This window comes from Rhineura floridana, chromosome 1 (genome assembly GCF_030035675.1).
Source record: "Rhineura floridana isolate rRhiFlo1 chromosome 1, rRhiFlo1.hap2, whole genome shotgun sequence".
Lineage (NCBI taxonomy): Eukaryota > Metazoa > Chordata > Lepidosauria > Squamata > Rhineuridae > Rhineura > Rhineura floridana.
The window spans coordinates 80,551,306-80,573,871 of NC_084480.1; the positions used below are offsets into that span (position 1 = coordinate 80,551,306).

Consider the following 22,566-nt stretch of genomic DNA (forward strand, 5'->3'; position numbering starts at 1 on the left):
GTCAGGTACTGTGCTGATACTAAACAGTCTCTTAGTCTGATAATTGAATTGCATTTCATCAACTGACATTTACATACCCTCATATTTGTATTTACATTTCTATGTATATTTTATATTGTAGCCTCCTATTTGTACTTTTCTGAGATTCAAATGCTTTCCCCATGGAGAAGAACAAATACCATCATGTATATAAAGATTTGGACTACATTTTAGTGAACCATGGGAAGATATTCTGAGCAGGTGAAAAACAAATTTATTCAGATCACTTTCACATAAATTTGCAACCACGATACAAGAATTAAAAACAAGAATATGGAAGTGCAATGAAGAAAACAAAGCTAGTGTATGGATAATTATAAATAACCTCTCAGAGAAAGATGCAGATTTCACAAGTATATTTGGGGGGGGAAATTCCTTGCATAAAGAGTGGCTCTTCACTGAATTTTTAACATTTGGTTGCTTAAAATTTCCTGACAGCAAATTCAAGTTAAAATATGTAAGCACCTTTATAATATCTGGAATGTGAAATAATTTTGATGTGAGGCACAGGGTAGACCACTTTTAAAGAAATAAGTATACAGCTTCTATTATGTCCAACTGAACCTATAAGAATGTACAAAAAGGCTGACTGAAAAAATGTTCATGATGGCTTACCGTTAGAAGTCCTGTAGATTTGAACCTGAAATGGTTGGATTAGGAACATTTTCTGTGCTACAGTCCAAATTATGAGACAGCCAAAAAAGTGAAGAAAATATTTCTGTTTTCTGTGTCATGCAGTAAGAATGCAAAAGGATTCGTTTCTCACAAAATATGTGGCCTATTTAATTTCTCATATGTTCCAAGGACCACAAGAAAATCTTCCAAATTGCAATGAATCTTCATGAATTAGTAACTTTCTTTGTTAGACTAATCTTGGCAAAGTAAATCTTGGCTAAGGCCTGAATCCAAAAGTGTCAAATAATTCTGTTCACAAGTAACAGCAGATACTTTTTTCAGTAAAGGAAAACAAGACTTTGTAATGGGAAATACTGCAGCAAGTAGGCCACTCCTACCTCTTTGAGCTGCCACCATAGGGCCATCAGCTTTCCTGAGCCCCTGTTTCTCTCAGTAGTCACTGGCTCCCCAATACCAGCCACAATTGTTCCTGGTGCTAATACACTAAAAAAAAAAAAAAAACCCTACATATAGGCAGGCATGGTAGCTTGAATGTATATCGTGTAGACAATATAGTTGTTGACAAATGAAATGTTGTATGTTCATGTGTAATGTTGGCATATGGTGACCAGGAATGATAGTTCAACATCCTTGAGAGCTATCAAAGATAAGAGGTAAGCACTGTCAAGCTGCAAGGGGGAAACAGGTCTTGTCAGGCTAGACAGAAAGTATGATGGGCTTGTTGCCCCAGATAAGACAAACATTTGATTTAAACATACTAAACAAATTCTAGTACTAATGGAGCAGAGGAGGTTGTCTGGATGACTCTTGGTCTAAAATTGCATATTGTTCCAAGCCATCATATACCTCCAATGATTGAAAATGACCTTATATTCCCCACATCTAGCGTATCACTTTTTACATACAGTATTTAATATATGGAATACACTCAAAGTGCAGCAATTTTGATGTCAACAGCTAACAAAGCATAGCCAACAACTGAATATTTATAGGGACTTTCAGAAAGCTGGTAGTGGGAAGGAAGACTCCATTAGAAATTATTTCACAGTTTTTTGGGGGGGGGAACCCTCATCTATTTCATTAATTGGGTTTTATCAAAAGGAGGTATAATTCTTCTACCTAAACAACCAATTGTCAATTTGGAGTTGTATTTTTTTAACTTGGATTATTTACAAATTTGGCTCTTGAACTACTAGTAGTCCTATCTTGCATGTCAGGTATTATCATATAATACTGTATTATTTACTATGCTGCCTACTCAGTTTATGTTAGTATAATTTTTTAAACTTCATTCTTTCTAAGTGCCTAAACAGTTTAAAAGTCGGTGTTCATGGAGAACATACATTAGCCCCCTCCTCACAAATAAGACTTGTTTTGTGATGCCACTAGATTATATTGTTATCTGTTTATCTAACCAAATTAAATTTAAATTTCCCCTAAATAATGGAATATATTGGGCAATGTCAACTTTGAAAATAGTCCAATTGTTCTGCCAAGTGTATATATCAGCTTTAATCCAAGTTACTCCAGTTCTATCAATGGGGAATAGTTTCTTGATACTTGTAATTGAAAATCTTTAGAGCTATACAGAAGGAAAGAAAATATGCAAAGCAATCTTTAACAAGCATTGGAAATGGGCAACTCAGTGTTCCATAATTCTGAGAAACAGCTTGTGTCAAAATATCAATATACTTTGGGTTTAAGAAGATGCTTTCCTGCTAATACTTTTAAAATGTAAATACCTTTCATATGAAAAGATGTAATTAACAGGCACTGCTACACACTAAGTATTAACCGTTCTTAATGTGAACAATACATTTTGTCCCAAGGATAGAAACGTATCAAGCTAGGTTTTTTAGTTCCAATGGAACTTCATTTTTTCCCAGCGGGTCCAGATTTTGCCCCATGACCACTGATCTTTCCTCCTCCTCATTTTTATGTATTATATGGCTGCAAACCAAAGAATTGTGAAATTAACTCTATGACCCCAAAAAGGCTTTGGACAGCAGTGCCATGCCCCCTTGCCATACAGCAAGAAACATCCAAAGGGGAAGAGAATGTCAGAAGTAGTTTTGTGATATGGAGTGGGTGGGTGTGTCTGCTGTTCAAAATAAAATGTGTAAGATCCCATTGGGCATACATGAACCTTCAGATGAAACCTAAAGTAGCTCTTTGGATCTCAGCCTATATGAACACCCTTTAAATTGTTCCTTAAGCTCATTCACAAATACTGTACTGATTTCCAGCAGTCAAAGACAAGGCATTTCTGTGAATGGGTTAACTTCTTGTAGAATTTGAAATTCTGTGTATAAAGCACCAATCTTCCACTGTCCTCAAACGCTGAACGCATGAATTGAGCAACAAAATTCATTCTGAAGAAGGTCTTAATACTTCAGTCGTATTAAAATTCATTGTATATACTCTGGTCCTTTTTTAGTTTTCAGAAGTTTTTACATCCTGTCTCAGTTTATAAACTAATTTCATCTCAAAACCTTGGGCACTGATGCATATTTTTTCTTTCATCTTAATATCTATTAAAGAGAAAAGAAATAGTTAACTATAACATACTGTATATCAAAACAAAAGTACTAAACAGAAAATGAGAAATGGCAGCTGGATTTGAAATTTAAGCAACATTAGCACATTACTTTTAGAGTAAAAGGCAAAACACTGTTGGCTGCACCCATGCACAGGCCTGTGTAATATTCATGAGTGTTACTTATAAGGCTTTTAATCCAAGCTCTAGCGATCTTAGAAAATGTTTCATTATATCCAAATGGAATTGTGCCTGGTTCTTAAAGAAAAGGGGTTGTTCCCAGCATGTTGTTTTAAATTAGTTCTTAGCATAGTGAGAAGCTGTGATAAATTCCTCTTGCAGCTTTGCTAATATTACTGCTGACCTCTCGGAATCCTGCTGTTCTAGTTCTTAGGCTTCCACAAACTCACACTGTTAACAATTCTGTAGACCAACTGTAACTTTGGGCTGATAGTGACAAAAGTAAGTTCAATTGGTTGTTTTGATTAAAATTTATTTTCCCAGTAGTAGTAGTAGTGTTGGTAGTATTTAGGATGTGCCTTGTATTACATTCCTTAATGCTAGTTGAGGAATAAACATGGAAACTGGGTAACAATGTGCACTCGTAACATTTCCATCTCCCAGGTTCACATATGCATACAGAAACAATGCAAACAGAGAGATATACAAACACAGTGACTCCTATGACTGTGTGGTACAGTACTGCCCAAGAGACAATCAGCAGTTCTATCACTGGTCAGATTAATTTGCACTACCATACAAATTAACATATTAATTTGCACTACCTATGGCCATACTACCTTGAACACGCCCAATCTGGTCTGATCTTGGAAGCTAAGCAGGGTCAGGACTGGTTAGTACTTGGATGGGAGACCGCCTGGGAATACTGGGTGCCATAGGCTTAGAGGAAGGCAATGGTAAACCACCTCTGAATACCTCTTACCATGAAAACCCTATGAATATATGCAAAAAAAGATTGATAGGGTCGCCATAAGTCGTAATTGACTTGAAGGCATATAACAATAACAACAAACCATGAATCCATGCAATTGTGGGCCTGAAGGATACACCAGACTAGCTGTATATGAGCAAACCCTAAGGGGCTAGGTATGGAAATAAAAAGTTAGCATGGATCTGTTTGGACTTCGTTAGCAATCTTCTCCGTGGCTTTGTGATGATGCTCTGTATGTGAAATAGATAAGACGTATCCAGAGAGTTGTGTGAGTCAGGAATAGCAGCTGAGGCTCACTAAGTCCTGCTGCAGTAGGAAAGTACAAATCCCTTTAAATCCTCAAAACAAGTTTTCTGAAGAAGTATTTCAGAAAGAATCTGACTTGGCAAGCAACTCAACACTTGCATTATTGTAGGGTCATTCTAGGCCATTTAATTATATTGATTATATGAAAAGCCAAATGAAAGAAACTGGCCACATTCACACATTATGGTGAACCATGGTTATTGGTTTACCGTGAACACCGAGATTACTCCCGCTTTGGTCCTCCCCCAGTACGAGTGTAAGTAATAAACCACAATCCCTGACTTAGTATTACATCTGAAGCAAAGATCAACAAACCACAACTGGAAAGCAAAGATCAAACCGTATTTTACCCGTGGCTTGTTTGAAGTAAAACAAACCATGATCTTTGGCTTGAATGTAACGCTAAGTCAGGGATTGTATTCACAGTAACTATGATTTAGTGTGACATATGAACGCAGCCATTGTTATAACAATAGGAAGTGCTGCATGTATTTTATAGAATGAACTTTTTTAGACATAGTTTAGCACTATGTGTTAGCATTACATCCACATGTCTCAGGCTTGTACAATCTCCCCCACTTGTTCCTTGTTCCACTTGTTCCCCCACTTGTTCCTTGTTCCTTTAAAATATGGAAACATATTTTAAAACTGTAACTCACCCTAGGACATTTGGATGAAGGGCGGGTAATAAATTTCAATAATCTGCTTTCACTTTTAACTTAACCAGAGTTCTTTGTTGCATTTGAACTCAAAGGAATTCTGGTTAATTCAAACCATGGTTTGTTCAAACAAGTCATGATCATAAATCACAGTTTGATCCTAGCTTGTTTAAACTAACCAGAGTTCTCCTGAAATATAAAAAGGAGCTGTTAGTTTAAAAACAGAAGTGAATACTTCTGTTCTCACCAATCCACCAAAGGAAGGGGGAGTGCTCGATCCCTAGGCTTGGGGCTGTAATGCTAAACCATAGGTGTGTCCAAAAACGGTCATTCTATAAAATACATACTGCACTTCCTGTTGTTACTACACACTTTTCCCTAAGGACCATAAAATATGTTAATTATACTACAAAAATATTTAAACCAAAAAGTACTTACGGAGAAATTGTGCAACCAGATGCATATGCATGGTTACCTGTATAGCGGATATCGCAACGTACTACATTGTTGGAGTAGTCTGATTCTGGTACCAAGTAGCTTGGGTTTACACTAACCTGCAAAAGAAAAACATGCTATACTTTGCAATTTCATAGGATTATATTATTACACAAAGCTGCTAATTGATAAAACTTTAATAACTTTAAAATGTAATTTTCATACCTTTAAAATGTAATTTCCAGGTTTTACATCTGTAATATCAATCCATTGGCAGTCTATGTCAGCATTGTATGTGTCATAACACCCAGGACTCAGTCCCTAGGAGAAAAGTGTAGATACAAGTGAGAGGCTAACAGTTTTTTAAAAAAATCAGTACACTGTTGACAAATGTCAAGAAACTTGCTTAATAGCTACAATTTCTCAGTACACTAGGGCCCCGCTTTTCGGTGGCTCGCTAATACAGCGGCTTTCAATTAGAGTAAGGCCCCACTCATACAGCTCTTGTTCCACTTTTACTGTGTTTTTTGGGCGTCGGGCACCATTCTATTGAATGAATTCCGCTTTTAGGTGGGTTTTGCTTTTAGGTGGGGGTCTGGAACGTAACCCGCCGTATGAGTGGGGCCCTACTGTATATCACAATATAACACCTTATTGTCTCTATTCTTTCCATAAAAATGACTGGTGTCCTGATATATGAATATCATGGCCATTACAAAAAAAAGTTCAGATTCTAGCATAATTGTTTTGCATTCAACAGTTCAACAACAGAATTGCTTTTCTGTACAAAGCAAGGAAGCCACTTTCGTGGAGGATAAGGGTACCAATAGTTACTAGCCACAATGGGCACATTCTACCTTCACTTTACAAGGCAATATGCCTCTGAATACCAGTTGCTGGGTATCGCAAGTGGGGAGAGTGGTTTTGCACTCAAGACCTCCTTGTGGGCATTTGGCTGGCCACTGAGAACAGGATGCTGGACCAGATGGGCCTTTGGTCAGATTTAGCAGGCTGTTATGTTCATGGGAATAGCTTAGTAAAACAGGACTTATGTTAGGCTTTCTCAGTTCTCCATTGCTGTTTTGCTAGATTAAAAGTAGACTTAACTTTATGAAACATATTATTGTGCTGAAATGACAGCTCCCCTTAAGCCATGAACTTACAGCCCTTTAGGTCTACGTAATGTGCGCGGTCTAGTCCCTTTCGCAACCCTGAAATCATTTCAAGTGGTGTCTGACTGCCCCTAACAAAAGTACAATGTTTGGCCACAGATTGTGTGTCACTTGGCAAGAACCGTGTGCTTGCTATGGAGAGGAAGCTCATCAGTATACTGAGAGCTGGCAGATGCATGCATTTTAAAAAAAACAGGATGTTGTCTTCATATGCTGAGGAAAATACTGCAAAACAAGTACAGGTCTTGAAACAGATGAAGCCACAAATATTCTAAAAGAATTTGAAGTAGCAATCAGATGTTATACTGCTTGATAGACTTGGCTAGCCAGTTGTAGAAGAGTTAGAAAAAACTTTGCAGGCACTCTTAAGAGGTAGTTGTGAGTTTCTCTATACTTGTACTATGATCCCTGGCAACCAATACAGCCAGGGACTGTGTATTGCAATTGGCTGCCACCTGCAACATCACCAAATTAGCAAGCCTACAGAACTACATACCAATAGAGTTGCTACAAGTTACTGAGACTGAATCTGTCCAAACTGACAAAAATTTCCTCCTGCTGGGAGGAAGGGTGGGATATAAATCAAATAATAAACAAATAAATAAATAAACAAATGTGGAAAACACAACCATGGCCCACAGACTGGAAGGGTTTAATACAGTATACATCCCAATTCCAAAGAAAGGAGATCCCAGGGAATGCAGTAATTATCGAACTATTGCCTTAATATCCCATGCAAGTAAAGTAATGCTCAAGATTCTACAAATATATGGAGCGAGAAGTGCTAGATGTCCAAGCTGGATTTAGAAAGGAAAGAGGTACCAGAGATCATATTGCAAACATACGTTGGATAATGGAACGGACCAAGGAATTTCAGAAGGAAATCACCCTGTGCTTTATAGATTACAGCAAAGCCTTTGACTGTGTAGATTATGAAAAACTATGGAATGCTTTAAAAGAAATGGGGGTGACACAGCATCTGATTATTCTGATACACAACCTATACTCTGGACAAAAGGCTACTGTAAAGACAGAATACGGAGAAACTGATTGGTTCCCAATCGGAAAGGGTGTGAGACGGGTGTATTTTATCACCCTATTTGTTTAATCTATATGCAGAACATATCATATGGAAAGCGGGACTGGACCAAGATGAAGGAGGTGTGAAAATTGGAGGGATATGCAGATGATACCATGTTACTAGCAGAAACCAGTAATAATTTGAAACGAATGCTGATGAAAGTTCAAGAGGAAAGCATAAAGCAGGACTACAGCTGAAAGTCAAGAAGACTGAAGTAATGACAACAGAAGATTTATGTAACTTTAAAGTTGACAATGGGGACATTGAACCTGTCAAGGATTATCAATACCTTCCACAGTCATTAACCAAAAGGGAGACAATAGTCAAGAAGTCAGAAGAAGGCTATGACTGGGGAGGGCAACTATGAGAGAACTAGAAAAGGTTGTCAAATGCAAGGGATGTATCACTGAACACTAAAGTCAGGCTCATTCAGACCATGGGATTCCCAATCTCTATGTATGGATGTGAAAGTTGGACAGTGAAAAAAGTGGGTAAGAGAAAAATCAACTCATTTGAAATGTGGTGTTGGAGGAGAGCTTTGAGCATACCATGGACTGCGTAAAAGACAAATAATTGGGTGTTCAAACAAATTAAACCAGAACTATCACTAGAAGCTAAAATGATGAAACTGAGGTTATCGTACTTTGGACACATCAACGAGAAGACATGATTCACTAGAAAAGGCAATAATGCTGGGAGAAACAGAAGGGAGTAAAAAAAGAGGAAGACCAAACGAGATGGATTGATTCCATAAAGGAAGCCACAGACCTGAACTTACAAGATCAGAACAAGATGGTTATACTATTGGAGGTTGCTGATTCATTGGGTTGCCATAAGTAGTAATCAACGTGAGGGCATGTAACAACACAGAACTCAAGTAATGCTGCTGAAAACTGCATGAAGTAACAGGAGATTCCAAAATAATACAAACATAATTAGTATTAAAAGTTACACATTGAGGTAAACAAAATTTAATCTAAACCTTTATCCACAACTTGCCTATAGTCTGCTGCATATGCTAGGAATGTGGTCATTCCCAGTCTAACTTTGTGACTAATGTTGACGCATAATGTTTTTGCATGTAAGTCTGATCAAGAACATTTCATTACAGTTACTGCAGAGTTGTGTCTGTTTAGATCACTATAGGTATTTCACTAGTTGAATTTTTTGTTCTTACATTTCACAAATTTAAAGCACAAAAAATATTAGAAACACATTGTCTTTCACAAATGCTTATTAATGTGAGGGCATTACCTGTAGATGTTTCATATTTAATATAATATCAAATGAAAGAATGAATGGATTGTATGTTGAGAGGTAACTGAAGTGCACTAGCATTTTTGTATCTGACAGCCCTGTATTTTTACAGATATTACAATATACTGAATCAATGTGTTGTTCTTTATTTCCGTTCTTACTATGACATGTCTCTAAATTGATACCATATTGCTGTGTATCATACAGCTTTTGATTCAACAAGAGAAATAACAATAGAACTGGGTATTCATTGGAATATTGATAAAGAACACTCTGGATTTACGTAGAGGTGAGTTTTCAAAGTACAATAGCTAAAGATGAATATTGCAAGGCCCATGAAGATACACAAGAACAATCTCCCTTCAGACCAAAACAGCAAAATAAATGAGCAAACTACTGAAAGTTCAAAGCTACTGTTTTACTCGCTACTTGTAAGCCTCTCCTAAAAGTTGTGGACTACCTCTGGGTATCAAGTTATGGAAGTACTGATCAATTCTTTGCACAGATCTCTAAAAATGTCATATGTCTGCATTATGATAATATTCCATCCAGTCTGGTGGTATAGGCTGCAATCCTAACCCCACTTACCTAGGAGTAAGCCCCACTGAATTCAAAGGGACACTTATAAGTAGACAAGATTAGGACTTAATCTATGAAAATCTATCAGTACGATGACCTATTTGTTTGGCAAAACTGCCACAGAGAACCACAGAACACTTTTCACAGAAGAGGGTTCTTTGCACTATTCTCCTATCCTCAGCCTGCTGTGGCATGCTATTCTAACTTACTCCACCGGACAATAACCGAAAAGAGTCCACTAGCCCAAACAAAACCTAAAGCATCAACTTCCACTAACCATACCCCTATGCTCTTAGAAGATACCTACCCTAAGCCTAAAGAGAGCGGGAGAATGAAAGTTTATAAAACTGGCTATAGAGTATTCCTATGTGGCATTACTGTTTTACTGTTAAAACTGATGGCTGAAATCAGTCTGTATTCTTTTTTTTTTTTTCAATAATTTTTATTCAAATTTTCATAAAACATACAAGATGAAATCATAAAACATTCAAAGACAAAAAACAAAATCAAAGATAGTTAAACAAAAAAAATAAAAATAAAAATAAAAATAAAAATAAAAAATAAAGAGTAAAATATTGACTTCCCATTTGTCAAAGATCAGATCAGTTATAAGTCTATAATATATAACAATCCTGTCTCTTAAGTCATATTATAAAATCACTTTCCTCCAATAGTTATCTTACTTAATCATCAAATCTCATAAACATTACTTTATTCTTTCCACAAAAAGTCAAAGAGAGGTTTCAATTCTTTAAGAAATATATCTATCAATTTTTTTTTCCAGATAAGCATATCAATTAATCCATCTCATTACTAATTATGATAATCTTATTGTCATAACCATAGTCAAAATAAACATTTCAATTAATCCATCACATCAGAATCTGTTAGGTTCAGTAATTTCAGTAGCCATTGTTCTATTATCCCTATTAGTTCCATTTTCCATCTTCCATCTTCAGTAGTCTTGTTAAGTCCAGTAATTTCAGTATCCAATCTTCCATTATCAGTATTCCATAATAATCTTGCTGTCAAAGCCATAGTCATATAGTAAGAGTCTGATGGGAATTACCTCTATCCCAAATATTTTCTTGCCATCCATTCTGAATAGGTTGCTGAAATACTGCTGTAAAATCATATCTCTGTTCTTTTTTTCAAAATACACTGGGTCATCTCTTGAAAGTTTTTCCATTGTTACATGGCTGCAGTTAATTCCATAAATTTTCTCTATATTGGGCTCCATCACATCATTCCAGTCCAGAAGATTATCCATGCCATTGATAACTTTATCTCTAGAATCTTCATTAATTTCTTCAGAGATAACATTGAGTTCCAAACAATAGATTTTATTTCTAAAGTCCATAGACTCCAAATCTTTTTCCTGTTCCACGTTTGTTCCAATCTCCGGGGTCTCCTCTCTCACAGGGACCCCTGTTCCAGTCTCCAGGGTCTCCTCTCTCACAGGGACCCCTGTTCCAGTCTCCAGGGTCTCCTCTCTCACAGGGACCCCTATGTCTTTAATCTCCTGTGTCTCCAAACAATAGATTTTATTTCTAAAGTCCATAGACTCCAAATCTTTTTCCTGTTCCACGTTTGTTCCAATCTCCGGGGTCTCCTCTCTCACAGGGACCCCTTCCAGGGTCACCTCTCTCACAGGGACCCCTATATCTTTAATCTCCTGCGTCATTTTACTCAATTCAATTTTCAGCTCCTTACAACCCTGTCGCAGGTTTTGTTTCGTTATCTCAATCTCATCCATTATTTTCTGAAACATAGTTATTTCCAGATTCTCAGCCACTTTCTTAATTGCCATTTAAAAAAAAAATATAGGAAAACCACTTCTTATTTCAGCAACAATTGGGTTAATACTCCAAACTTGGTGACATCACAGTATAAACAGAGCAGACAGCCTTATCTCTCCATAGTTAAGTAAACAAAATGCAGTTCCCAGGATCGAAACAATTAATGGCAGTCGTCAAGAAACAGATTCGTCAAAATAAAATAGACCAAAAAGAGAGTAGTCTCAGACAGTATAATATTCTTCAAAATAAAAATCTGGAATAGAAATCCCTCTTCTGTGTATATCTTTAGAATGCAAATCCAGGACAGCTTTTTGCAACAAAAACAGAGATAAGCTATTAATTAGTGCGTAGCAGAGAGAAGTTATGGCTCCCCAGTGAGATGTCAAAAACCGATCAATCTGGCAAATCTCTTTTAAACAGCAACAATTTAAGTCAAGTAAAAGAAAAATATAGAAAGAAGGGTGCTTGCCTGTTAGTGCGTTCTCTCTTAGAAGATAAGATGAACGTTCGCTTTAACAGATAGAGCTTGCTGTTGAAAATCCGTCCCACCTTCGTCGGCTGGACCTCGTCCCATAAATTAATGAGATCTGGTCGTCCCAACAAAAATAGGCTTTGAGGTTAATCTCTTCGTTTCTCCCTACCCGGGAGAAGTTTAATCAGTCAAAAAAAAAAGAAAAAACTGACTGATATATCTGAATAAGCTTCTTTTGAGGCGGGAGCCCGTCTCAAAAGCAGGCACAGGCTAAGTCACCCTTCCCGGAAGAAGAAATCAGTCTGTATTCTGACAGCAAAGACAAAATTTTATTAATCTGTCTTACCTGTGTATGTGCCGTACATGCAAATCGCCTATAGTATCCATAATCGCAAGAAGTATCTTCGAGACAAAAACTTGCTTTGTGTCCTTCAGCTACTCTCCTCTGGGAGCTTGCTTCAAGCAAGTCATAATGGCTGAATTCATCCATACTGTGGTAATGTCTGTTAAACCACAGGCAAAGATTTACAAGATTTGCTTTTTGTAAAGTTAAACCAACATCCATAATAGTAACCGTTATCCAGCAAAGCAATTAATGTAAATCTTTAACATAAATCTTTACAATCACTGTTTAGTAATCAAGACTAATGGGTTAATATTTTGTTGCCCTGTGATATTATTCTCTACATATAGTTCCATTATTCAACAATTATATAAAAAGTAGCTCTTAAAAGTAAATTGCTATATATCATGTAATTTGTTTAAAGACAAAGCAATGCATGATCATTGTTGTTTCAAAATTTCCTGTTGCAATGAGAGTAGGAAGCACCTAAATGACTATATATGAATAGTTCATCCTTCAACTGTTGCCCTTGAGCATTGTTTATCTAACTAAAAATGCTTATCTTGCATAATATAAATTCCAAGGACAGTGTTGTCTCTGATTTTTTTATCAGTAGCCCCAATAATTTATGCAAAATAATTTGAGCTTTTGCTTCAAGCTCCGCTGTGTTATATTTTCTCATGTCCTAGTTTTACACAAATTGCCTTGTTATGTTTATGAGTATTTCTTGGTCATGTTCTGAAAAGCCTTTGTTGCACTGCTACATCATTTTTCTCACAACAGAGTAACAGGAAGGGTTATACTCTGCTATTGTTGCTTATGGCATATACAACAGAACATGAAATCAAACAACACTTCAACACAAGCTTCCCTCTTAGGGTCTAAAGCAGCCTTTGCCAACCTCAGGGCCCTGATGGGAGTTGTAGTACAAAACATCTGGAGGGTACCATGTTGGTGAAGGCCAATCCAAAGTCAATTACGGACATATTTGCCCTTTGTGTGACCTAAGCAGCCGAAAAAGAAAAACTTCCTTCTGTTGTTTGACAGTCTTCAGATTATAAAACCATAACTAGATTAACAAACATCTTTAAATTCTTCTCAGATACAGGAAACTCTCATTTAGTTCAAGAGGTCTGGTAGCAAAATTACATTAAGTTGAATGAATTTAACCACCCACTGTTTTCACTAGTTGTTAAATAATTATGCCCTTTATGTCCAAGGTCCACACAATGTTGTTATTAGTATTAGTATTTTAAATACAGTGAAGAGAAACAAGTTATCATTTTCTGTCACATTGGAATGGTCCTATTTCTTTTAAATTCTTAAAGTCATAAACTTGAGTTCAGTGGGAAAGGGTTCCACTGTTGCTGTTTTCCACACAGCAGCAAGTGAAGGGGGGGACCATATCACAACAACCAAATAGCAAATGAACATAATTGAAAAGTACCATACTAAGCATTTCACTCACTGATGACAGCTGTGCCACTCCCATGAGTATCGTGGTCTGCTTGGTAGAAAATCTGATGTGCCTTGGTTTTTCACTCTCTGAGGGAATCTCAGAAGCATTCGGCTATCATAGTCTCTGACATCTGACCTGTAAGCTGAGCTGCAATGATATAAACATACATAAAATAGGCTTGAAATTGCTTGTTCAACAAGCTTTAGCTTACAGTGTGACATCTGTATTCATGTTGGTTGAAACACTCTGGGAACTTATGGAGAATCCAATTTTCCAAAAGCTGAAGCTTTAACCATTTCCAATGCAGTACGGACCCATTCTTTTGAATATAGTATGGGTTTCAAGTAATGTTTTCCCATTATATTTAATTAACAAAAAAGACCACCTTCTGCTATGCAGACCCCCTTGGCTGTTAAGATTGGTAGACAGGGCCCTCTTGATAGTTCCACCAACCCCAATTACAGGGGCAGTAGCCTGGGAGAGGGCATTTTCTATGGCAGCCACTCTATGTTGCGGAATTCCTTCCTCACAGAGGTGCTGAAGACACACCTCTTTACCCTGGCCTTTGACACCTGCGATACCTATTTTAGGATCCACTCTATGATTTGACTGCAATTTATTTTAACTGATTTTCATATTGCATTTTTACTTTGTTGAAACCTGCCCTGGAAACTCATAGTGCAGATAAACAATCTTTTATTATTATTATTATTATTATTATTATTATTATTATTATTATTATTAACATCTGACCCCCCTTTTTTAATATGTCCAGGACCTGTATTTGGGGGGAAATATTTAGCTACTATGATCAGCAGCATCAATTCCTCTCTTCAAATCAGTGCCAGTATTCATAGCTTCAAAAAAAATTAGTAACATGTTTTGTTTAAAAGAAGAAGTAGGCCTTGACTGAATTTCAAATAAAACACAACAACAAAGTTTATTACGGTCAAAGACCCATATAGTATAAAATTGTACAACATATAGAAATAAAATAAAGGTGAAGTGAAATACGGATTAAAATGAAATTACATCCAGAGTATGTTAGTACCAAATATTAGTACCAAATCTAAAATTTCGGGACCTTTCTTATTCGGAAACCAGGGATAATCGCGTTTGTTGGATTGCATAGATAAACTTAGCTACTCGCTGGGAGATCCCTCTGTCTACGCCAGATAGGAGATAAGATATTATGATATCAGGAGGGTTGTAAGTAAAGAAGATAGAAATTTATTACGTATCTGGGAGTATAAGGTACAATTTAGGAGCATGTGTTGGGGGGTTTCAATAGAACCCGCTCCGCATGGACAGAGGCGTTGCTCATAAGGACGACCCACGAACCTTCCTTCTAACAGTGCCGAGTGTAAGGAATTAAACCTAGCCTTAGTAAAGGCTAGCTTTAACTTGGGGGCTGTAAGGAAATCCAAATAAGGAGCGGAGTTGCCAAAGTCCGCTTTTAATTTCAGAAAAATGGGAGAACATGTTTTAGAAGCCATGGCTATAGTAGATTGCAGGTCCAAGTCTTTAAGCCGAGTCCAAATTAAAAATTTAGCCGTGTTAATAGGTTGAGATGATAGATATTCTCCCGACAGACCTAACCGTGGGAGTTTTGCAATACATTTTTTATTCGAATTAGATATATATACATCGTTCCAAAGGGCATAGAGATATCCAGAGAGAGGGTTAAACGCTAATTTGGTCCAGTAACTAAAAGCCATCAACCATGCCTGACATTCTAGGGAGATAAAACCACACTCTAATCTGAGGACTGCCGAGGCAACACATCTAGGTACACCCAAGACTCGCCTTAAAAAAGGGAGAGGACTGCTTCCACTGAGGGGTTAAATGAGTGTATCTAAATCGGTGCTCCATATAAGAGCTGAGGGATGACTTTACCTTTGAAGACCTGACTAGCGGCTGGCACATACTGCCCCCCTTTAGAAAAAAAGTATCGCAACAGACCCTTTACTGTGTTCCGGGCATTCAAAATTGCCACTCTTATATGGGTAGCCCAGCTCAGTGAAGAATGAAAGATGATGCCTAGATATTTGTATTGGGAGACCTGTTCAATTTGATGGCCGTTAATTATCCAGGAGGAAGATGCTAAGAAAATACAAGGATTTTTGTTTTGGAAAAGTTTATAAACAGGAGGTTCTCGCTACAATAGGTCATAAAGGCCCGTAGTAGTCGTTTAAGTCCCACTTTAGAAAAGGAGAGAAGGGCAGCGTCGTCTGCATATAAAAGCAAGGGACATCTTGCTTCAGCAATTTTTGGAGCGTGGAATTCCTGGGAGAGGCAGCATGCGTTCAGATCATTTAGGTATAAATTGAATAGCAGGGGGGCTAGAACGCAGCCCTGCCTCACCCCCGTGTTGGAGGGGATTGTTAGATAAGCCACCCTCACGGCCACAGCGAACACGTAAAGAAGTGTGTTGGTAGAGATTATAGATCAGGAATAGGAGCCTTTTGTCAATAGACGTGATTGCTAACTTGGACCAGAGTCTATCTCTGGGGACGGAGTCAAAAGCAGCTTTAAGATCAACAAAAGCCACATAGAGTCCGTTTCCCCTTGGCTTGGCATATTTTTCTGCAAGATGACTCAATACAAGGCAGTGGTCAAGAACCGAACGTCCTTTCCTAAACCCGGCCTGCTCTTGTCCTAAAATCTCGTGTTCCTCCATCCAGGACACAAGTTTGGCTTTCAAGTAGGCTGCGTAAAGTTTACCTATTACCGATAGTAGACTAATAGGCCTGTAGTTGTAGGGGTCCTCTCTGTCCCCTTTTTTAAATATGGGTACAACTATTGCTTCACACCATGCACCCGGAAATTGACCAGTGTTGTTAATTCTGGTGAAGAGATTGGCTAAGATGGGAGCCCACCAGTCTGGGAAGTTTTTTAACAATTCTGGGGGGATATTATCGGGGCCGGGCGCCTTAGTCGTTTTCAATCCAGCAATTAAATCTCTAACTTCAGCCTGAGAGACAGGAAGCCAGGGAGGGAGGGCCATAAGATCGGGGGAATCAAAAGAGATTAAATCATTACCTCGGGATTCCACATAGATAGAGGTAAAATGTTGTTCCCACACTTGAGGAGGGATATTACATAATGCAAAGTGTGACGTTTTAAAAGCACTGGAGATAATGGACCAGAAATTTTTGGAGTCCTTAGATCTTGCTACATAAATTAAAGTCTCCCAGTCTCTCTGCACAGCCATCCTTTTTTTATTGGCCAGCAACAATTTATATTCCCTTTTGATAGCATAGTATTCAGGAGGCAACTGGTTGAGATTTTGGTGTCGATATTTCAGATAGGCCATCCTTAGCTGACGTTTAAGGGCCAGACATTCAGTATCGAACCATTTCGGGTTTGCACTTGAGTTTGTTTTGGCAGCATGCGAATTCGGGAAAAGGATGGCATTTAGATTTGAGATTAAAAAAGAATATTCATCTAGAGCATCTTGAAAGTTATTAAAATTCTTTAAGTTCTCCGAAATGGACATTGCCATCGGAGGTAAGAAGAAATTTTTTATCTTAAGGGCCAGGGATGTCGACCATATGGTCCTTTTACCTTTAAAATAGGCATTATTGAGTGTGGAGTTGTAATAATTTGTTAATCGCGGATTATCAGGGAAAAGGCAATTAATGTCAAGTGGAAGATGATCACTGTTTTGTCTATTACCTACATCAAAAACAGAAATTAGTTTTAGTGGAAATGAGATTATCGCATAATCGATTACACTGCTTCCGCGGTTAGAAATATAGGTGTATTCCGCACAGCCATCTATTTGGTCAAGGCCATTTAGAATTGTCAAATTATGATTGCCTACCAGACGCGCTAGGCATATTCCCCCATAGTTAATCCTATTGTCCTTCGACTGTCTGTTAAAGGCAGGGATAAGATGTTCACAATTTTCACCCCACCATAAATTTGAGGAAAAAAGTACAGCATTGTTGGGGCCTATCCTCACATTGAAATCCCCCATGATAATTAATTGTGCTCCAGAGTGGGTGGACTCCAGATCTAACAGATAGTTATCTAGCTCATCCCATATCTGATCCGCGTGAGCTCGCGAGTAATTAGGAGGCATATATACATTAATACACAGTATAGTTAAGGCATTAAGTTTCAGAAGGACTGCCATGGCAATGGAATTCAGGGGCTGCAAATCATTGACTTGGATAGCCAGGCCAGTTGATATCAAGATTGCCAGGCCCCCTTCTGCTCTACCTCTCCTTGAAGCCAGAGACACCGCTGGAAGGTGCCTAGAGGAAAAACCGTTCAGGGAAGGTTTGCAAGTTGCCCACGTCTTTTGTAAAAGTATTATATCAAATTTATTAAAATACGAAATCAGCTCTGGGTCGTTTTGTTTATTTCTCCAGCCAGCTATGTTCCACGACAAGAGCTGAAGGGCACGATTGGATAGTAGAGGAGGCCTGTGGGTATGAAACGGGTCTTGCGGGATGTTTGTCTCATCACTGGAAGAACCTAAGGCTAAGGAGTGTCAATTTATTTCTGAAATTTGGTTTAGGGATCCTGCAGCATCCCATAGAACTGCACCGTTCTGGGAGTGGCCAGGTTGGATATTACTGAAACCCCGTGCTTTTGTTGGGGATGATCTTTGCTTGGTAAAGGTACCTGGTTTCTCCAAGAGTAGAAACCTAGCTTTGCCCCGTTCCATAGCTGCCCTTGATGGTTGAGTAAGTGATATATCTTTATAATTCCTAGTGTCCATTGAGATAGAGTTTAGTGGGTTTCCAGCTGGAATGTTTGGGACGGGGGCATCTAGCAGAGTTGGAATACTGTCTACCGCTCTGAGATGTTGAATCAACTGGCACAGCTTATTAATTAGTGCCGGTAGTTCAAACTCTGGAAGTTGAGAGTACAATTCCGTAAGCTGAAGCTCCTCTGGTTCCAGATCCTGTAGTAAAGCTGGCATCATTAAAGATTCGCCAGCTGGAGAGAGTTGGGGATCTGAAGTATCCGAGACTCAGTGAGCCAAGTGGTGGGAATTACTGGTACTTGAAGTTACATCTAATTTAGCAGTGCTTATGGGTGAAAGCTGAACGAAAGAGCCGATTAGCGGCACCGGACGTGCAGCATTGATGTAATATCTTTGCACAGTAATCCCCCTTTTTTCTAGACTGTCTCTTATGCTAAGAATTTGGTTAGCTTCCTTACACGTATGGCAGGTGACAGACGCCAGTCGTGCGAATTATGAGAGATGTTAACCATTGACCTGATGAAGTTAGTGCGTCTCCAAGCGTTCATAGATTGTCGAAAGCAATTGTCCAGAAATGAGATGCTCAGGTGTAAAGGGCGTCGTCCACAAACACTTCGGTTACAGGAAATAACCAGCTTTTCCGGTTGTAGTTCTAGGGACCATGGGCTCCGATAATTTCTATTTTCCTCACCCCTACTTGCTGGATAGCTCTTCACTAATAAAACTCTTTCTGGCTTATCCACATCAAAGGGGCTCTTTAGATCATAAGATGACTCTGTATTCAAGGAAACAGATTTCTCAAGTTTGTTTGTCCAGGAACTCTTTGGGGGTTCTCCTCCATTGAGGAATCCAACAGTTTGAATAATTTACCTTTATTAATAATAATTGTATACAGCTATTGGCTATTACAACAGGATTACAAACACAAAGATACAATTATATTTAAAACATTCAAAATAAAAACACGAGCTGCGAAATGTCATTTACAACCACTATTCATGACATATATAGCTCTAAGCTTTTTTGCTGCCAAAGCAAAATTAGCAGTGGCAATTATTATGTGAGGTTGGATGGAGGACAATAAAAAAATCACAGTCTGAAACCTGTTATTGTCTTGATTTGCATGAATTATTGGAAGTAGGAATTTAGATCTTGGTAAAGAAAACAGAGGACAATCAAGTATGTAATGTGTCAAATCTTCTGGTACATTACAGCCGGCTATACATAGCCTTTTAGCGTAGGGGATGCCAAGGTATCTACCTTGTAGGAACATCAATGGCATCACCTGGAATCGCAACTCGGTGTAGGCTCTCCGAAGGGGAGCCCTTGTCAAGATATCCAAATAGTGAGGCCACATTCGGGTGGAGTTAATGTGGGAATACCATTTGGAAAATTGTGAGTTGGCAATCACTGCCCTATCTTGGTGTGCATCAAACTCAAAGATCTGATTTCGGAGAGACTTTGAATTAAGATTAAGTAGGTGGGTAGGGGTTAGCAAATATTGAATACCAAGAACAGGGAAATTCCCTGCCCAGCCCCCCTTATCCAACTGCTCCTCCCAGCATAGTTTGGCCAGTGAGGATGAATCAGTATCCGAGAGTTTCTTCCATAGTCGAAAAAAGGCTAGGTCTATCCTAGCCGTTAAAGAGGGAAGATTGAGTTCAGCTCTCAGGAGAGCAGCCGGGGTGCCCTTGGGTAGACCCATAATTTGTTTAAAGAAAGTGTTTTGAATTGGTTCAAGGGCAAGCCGCAACGAAGGACCCCAAATCTCGCACCCATACATAATTAACGAGAGTAATTTTGTTGAATAAAGCTTGGACATGGGTCTTATGAGTTGGCCTCCCTTAGAATAAAAGAATTTCTTCAATATACCGAGGGCCCTGCTCGCCTGGAATTTGATATGAGCCAATTGGTGTGACCACGACAATTTATTATTGATAAGGAGTCCCAAATATTTAAAAGTATGAACCTGTTCTATAGTGTGGCCGTTTAAACACCAGATGGATTTTGCTTTACTGTGTTTTCCACAGATCATTATTTTAGATTTTATATAATTAATTTGTAACAATTGGGAATCACAATAATTTTGGGGATGCAATAGCATTCGTTTTAGACCGATCTTGTTTTGTGAAAGCAAGAGTAGATCATCGGCATAGAGCAATACAGGGATTTTCCTCTCTTTGATTGAAGGTGGAAAGAACATAGAGGAAGTCATTTCTAAAACAATATCATTAATAAAAAAGTTGAACAGGAAAGGGGCCAATATACATCCCTGTTTGACTCCATTTCTCATTGGAATTTCTTGGGATAGGAAACCATTGAGACCCAGGTGAATTCTTATAACATTGTCGTGGTGTAAGGTTTGTAATAACCAAAGAAGTCTTTTATCTATGCCAGCTTTGTCTAGTTTACTCCAAAGGAGATGACGATTGATGGAGTCAAAGGCGGCCACAAAATCAATGAACGCTAGATAAAGAGAATGGGATGGTGTCTTTTTTGTTTTCATGATTAGATGCTGTAAAATAAACAGTTGATCAATCGTAGAGGCACCTTCCCTAAATCCTGCCTGGGCATCAGAAATAATGGTATATTTCTTGTCCCAATCAAGGAGTCTATTTAAGAGGTAGCGTCCGTAGAGCTTTGACGCAACGTCCATGAGGCTTATGGGTCTATAATTGGACGGGATAGTAGGGTCTCCTTTTTTAAAAATGGGGATTACTATGCTTGTTTTCCAGCTCAAGGGAATGCAACCCGTTTCATTAATTCTTGTGAATAAGGCTGCAAAAATGGGATGCCACCATGAAGGGAAAGATTTATATACGTCTGCTGGTATCATGTCTTGGCCTGGGGCTTTCCCCGTACGTAATATTGCAATTAAATTATCAATATCTGGACCTGTTACAGGGGGCCATTGTGGGGAATCAGCAGGGAGGGTTGGTGAACCCTGAAGGGGGGGAGAAAAATCACCAAAAATGGATTTGAAATGTAATATCCAAGTTTCAGGGAGAATCGGAGGAATTGAAATAGAAGGTCTATCGGATAGAGAATTATGGGCCAATCTCCAGAAATCCCCCTGGTTGTCTTGGAGGGCAGCCCAGCCAAGTCGTTGCCAAAACGAAGTAGTATAGGTGGATTTTTTATACTTTAGTAAATTGTTATATTCCTTTTTGAGTTTAATGAGTTTTGTTATGGCCGTTTCCGAGTAATGTAGCCTGGTGAAACGTGTTTGATGGCAAATTTGTTTCTTTTTGGCCATACAAAACTTGTCAAACCATGGTTTACTACCAGCCTGTGCATTAGTTGGGAAAGCCTTCGAATTTGTAACAGTTGGATGGAGATGTTTAAGTATCTGTTCAAATGTTTCTCTAATTTCGTTTGGCGACATGGTAGCTTTTTGGCAAAGATCCAATAGCTGAGGGGAGTTTAGAATTGTGTCAACCTCTTGAACTAATAAATGAGACCACCTTCGGCGTTTCCAACCCAGGGATACAAAGGAATCAGGTCTATTCTGTATAAGTGGTAGATAGCCGGTTGGAGAGGATAGGGTCAGCGACAGAGGAAGATGATCACTATCAGATCTGTCCATGGTGGTAAAATTCATTACAAAGTCTAGAATTTGTGGGGAAACCAAAATGTAGTCGACTACACTGGCCCCTCTTTTAGTGATAAAGGTAAAAAACCCCTTGGACAGATCGTATTTGGTACCATTAAGGCACACAAAGGGGGTGGAGAGCAACAACTTATATAGAGCATGTCCATTTGTATTTATTACCTTATCGCATGAAGTACGAGAAAGGAGTGGACAATCCCCTAGACTAGGGTCCAGGTAAACAGGAGGGTTCGGAAAACTAGGACCTAACCTAGCATTAAAGTCACCGCCCATTATTATCTTGTGTGTTGGATAAAATTGCTGTATTAATTCGATAAATTCAAGGAAATCTTGCCATGTTTGAGTCCGAAGCCTCGGGCCACTGGGGGGAAAATAAACGTTTATGCATATGAACCAAAAAGGAATAATGGTTTGAAATTCAATTTCTCTGAGTTATGAGACTTCGAATTCTTAATATTCTTAGATTTTTTTGATTAATTTGTTTTTGGGACTGGAGGTGACTGTTTCTTCC

General features: G+C 38.4%; 1 protein-coding gene and 1 pseudogene across 2 annotated transcripts in view; one reads left to right on the forward strand and one right to left on the reverse strand.

Annotated features, from left to right (window-relative positions):
• Positions 1 to 270: 270 nt before the first annotated feature.
• Positions 271 to 22,566, reverse strand: part of LOX (lysyl oxidase) — a 30,936-nt gene continuing 8,640 nt past the window's right edge. Inside the window, exons 3-7 of one of the 2 annotated variants that reach the window (XM_061624782.1) lie at positions 13,735 to 13,872; positions 12,270 to 12,426; positions 5,789 to 5,884; positions 5,567 to 5,682; positions 271 to 3,206 (exon numbers count right to left, since the gene is read on the reverse strand). In XM_061624782.1, coding sequence (XP_061480766.1) covers positions 3,200 to 3,206; positions 5,567 to 5,682; positions 5,789 to 5,884; positions 12,270 to 12,426; positions 13,735 to 13,872 — 514 coding nt within the window. In that variant the 3' untranslated portion in view covers positions 271 to 3,199. Of the gene's footprint in view, positions 3,207 to 5,562; positions 5,683 to 5,788; positions 5,885 to 12,269; positions 12,427 to 13,734; positions 13,873 to 22,566 lie in introns of those variants that run through there. The other variant, XM_061624792.1, reaches the window with a different exon arrangement.
• On the forward strand, positions 3,995 to 4,113 carry LOC133375741 (5S ribosomal RNA; annotated as a pseudogene).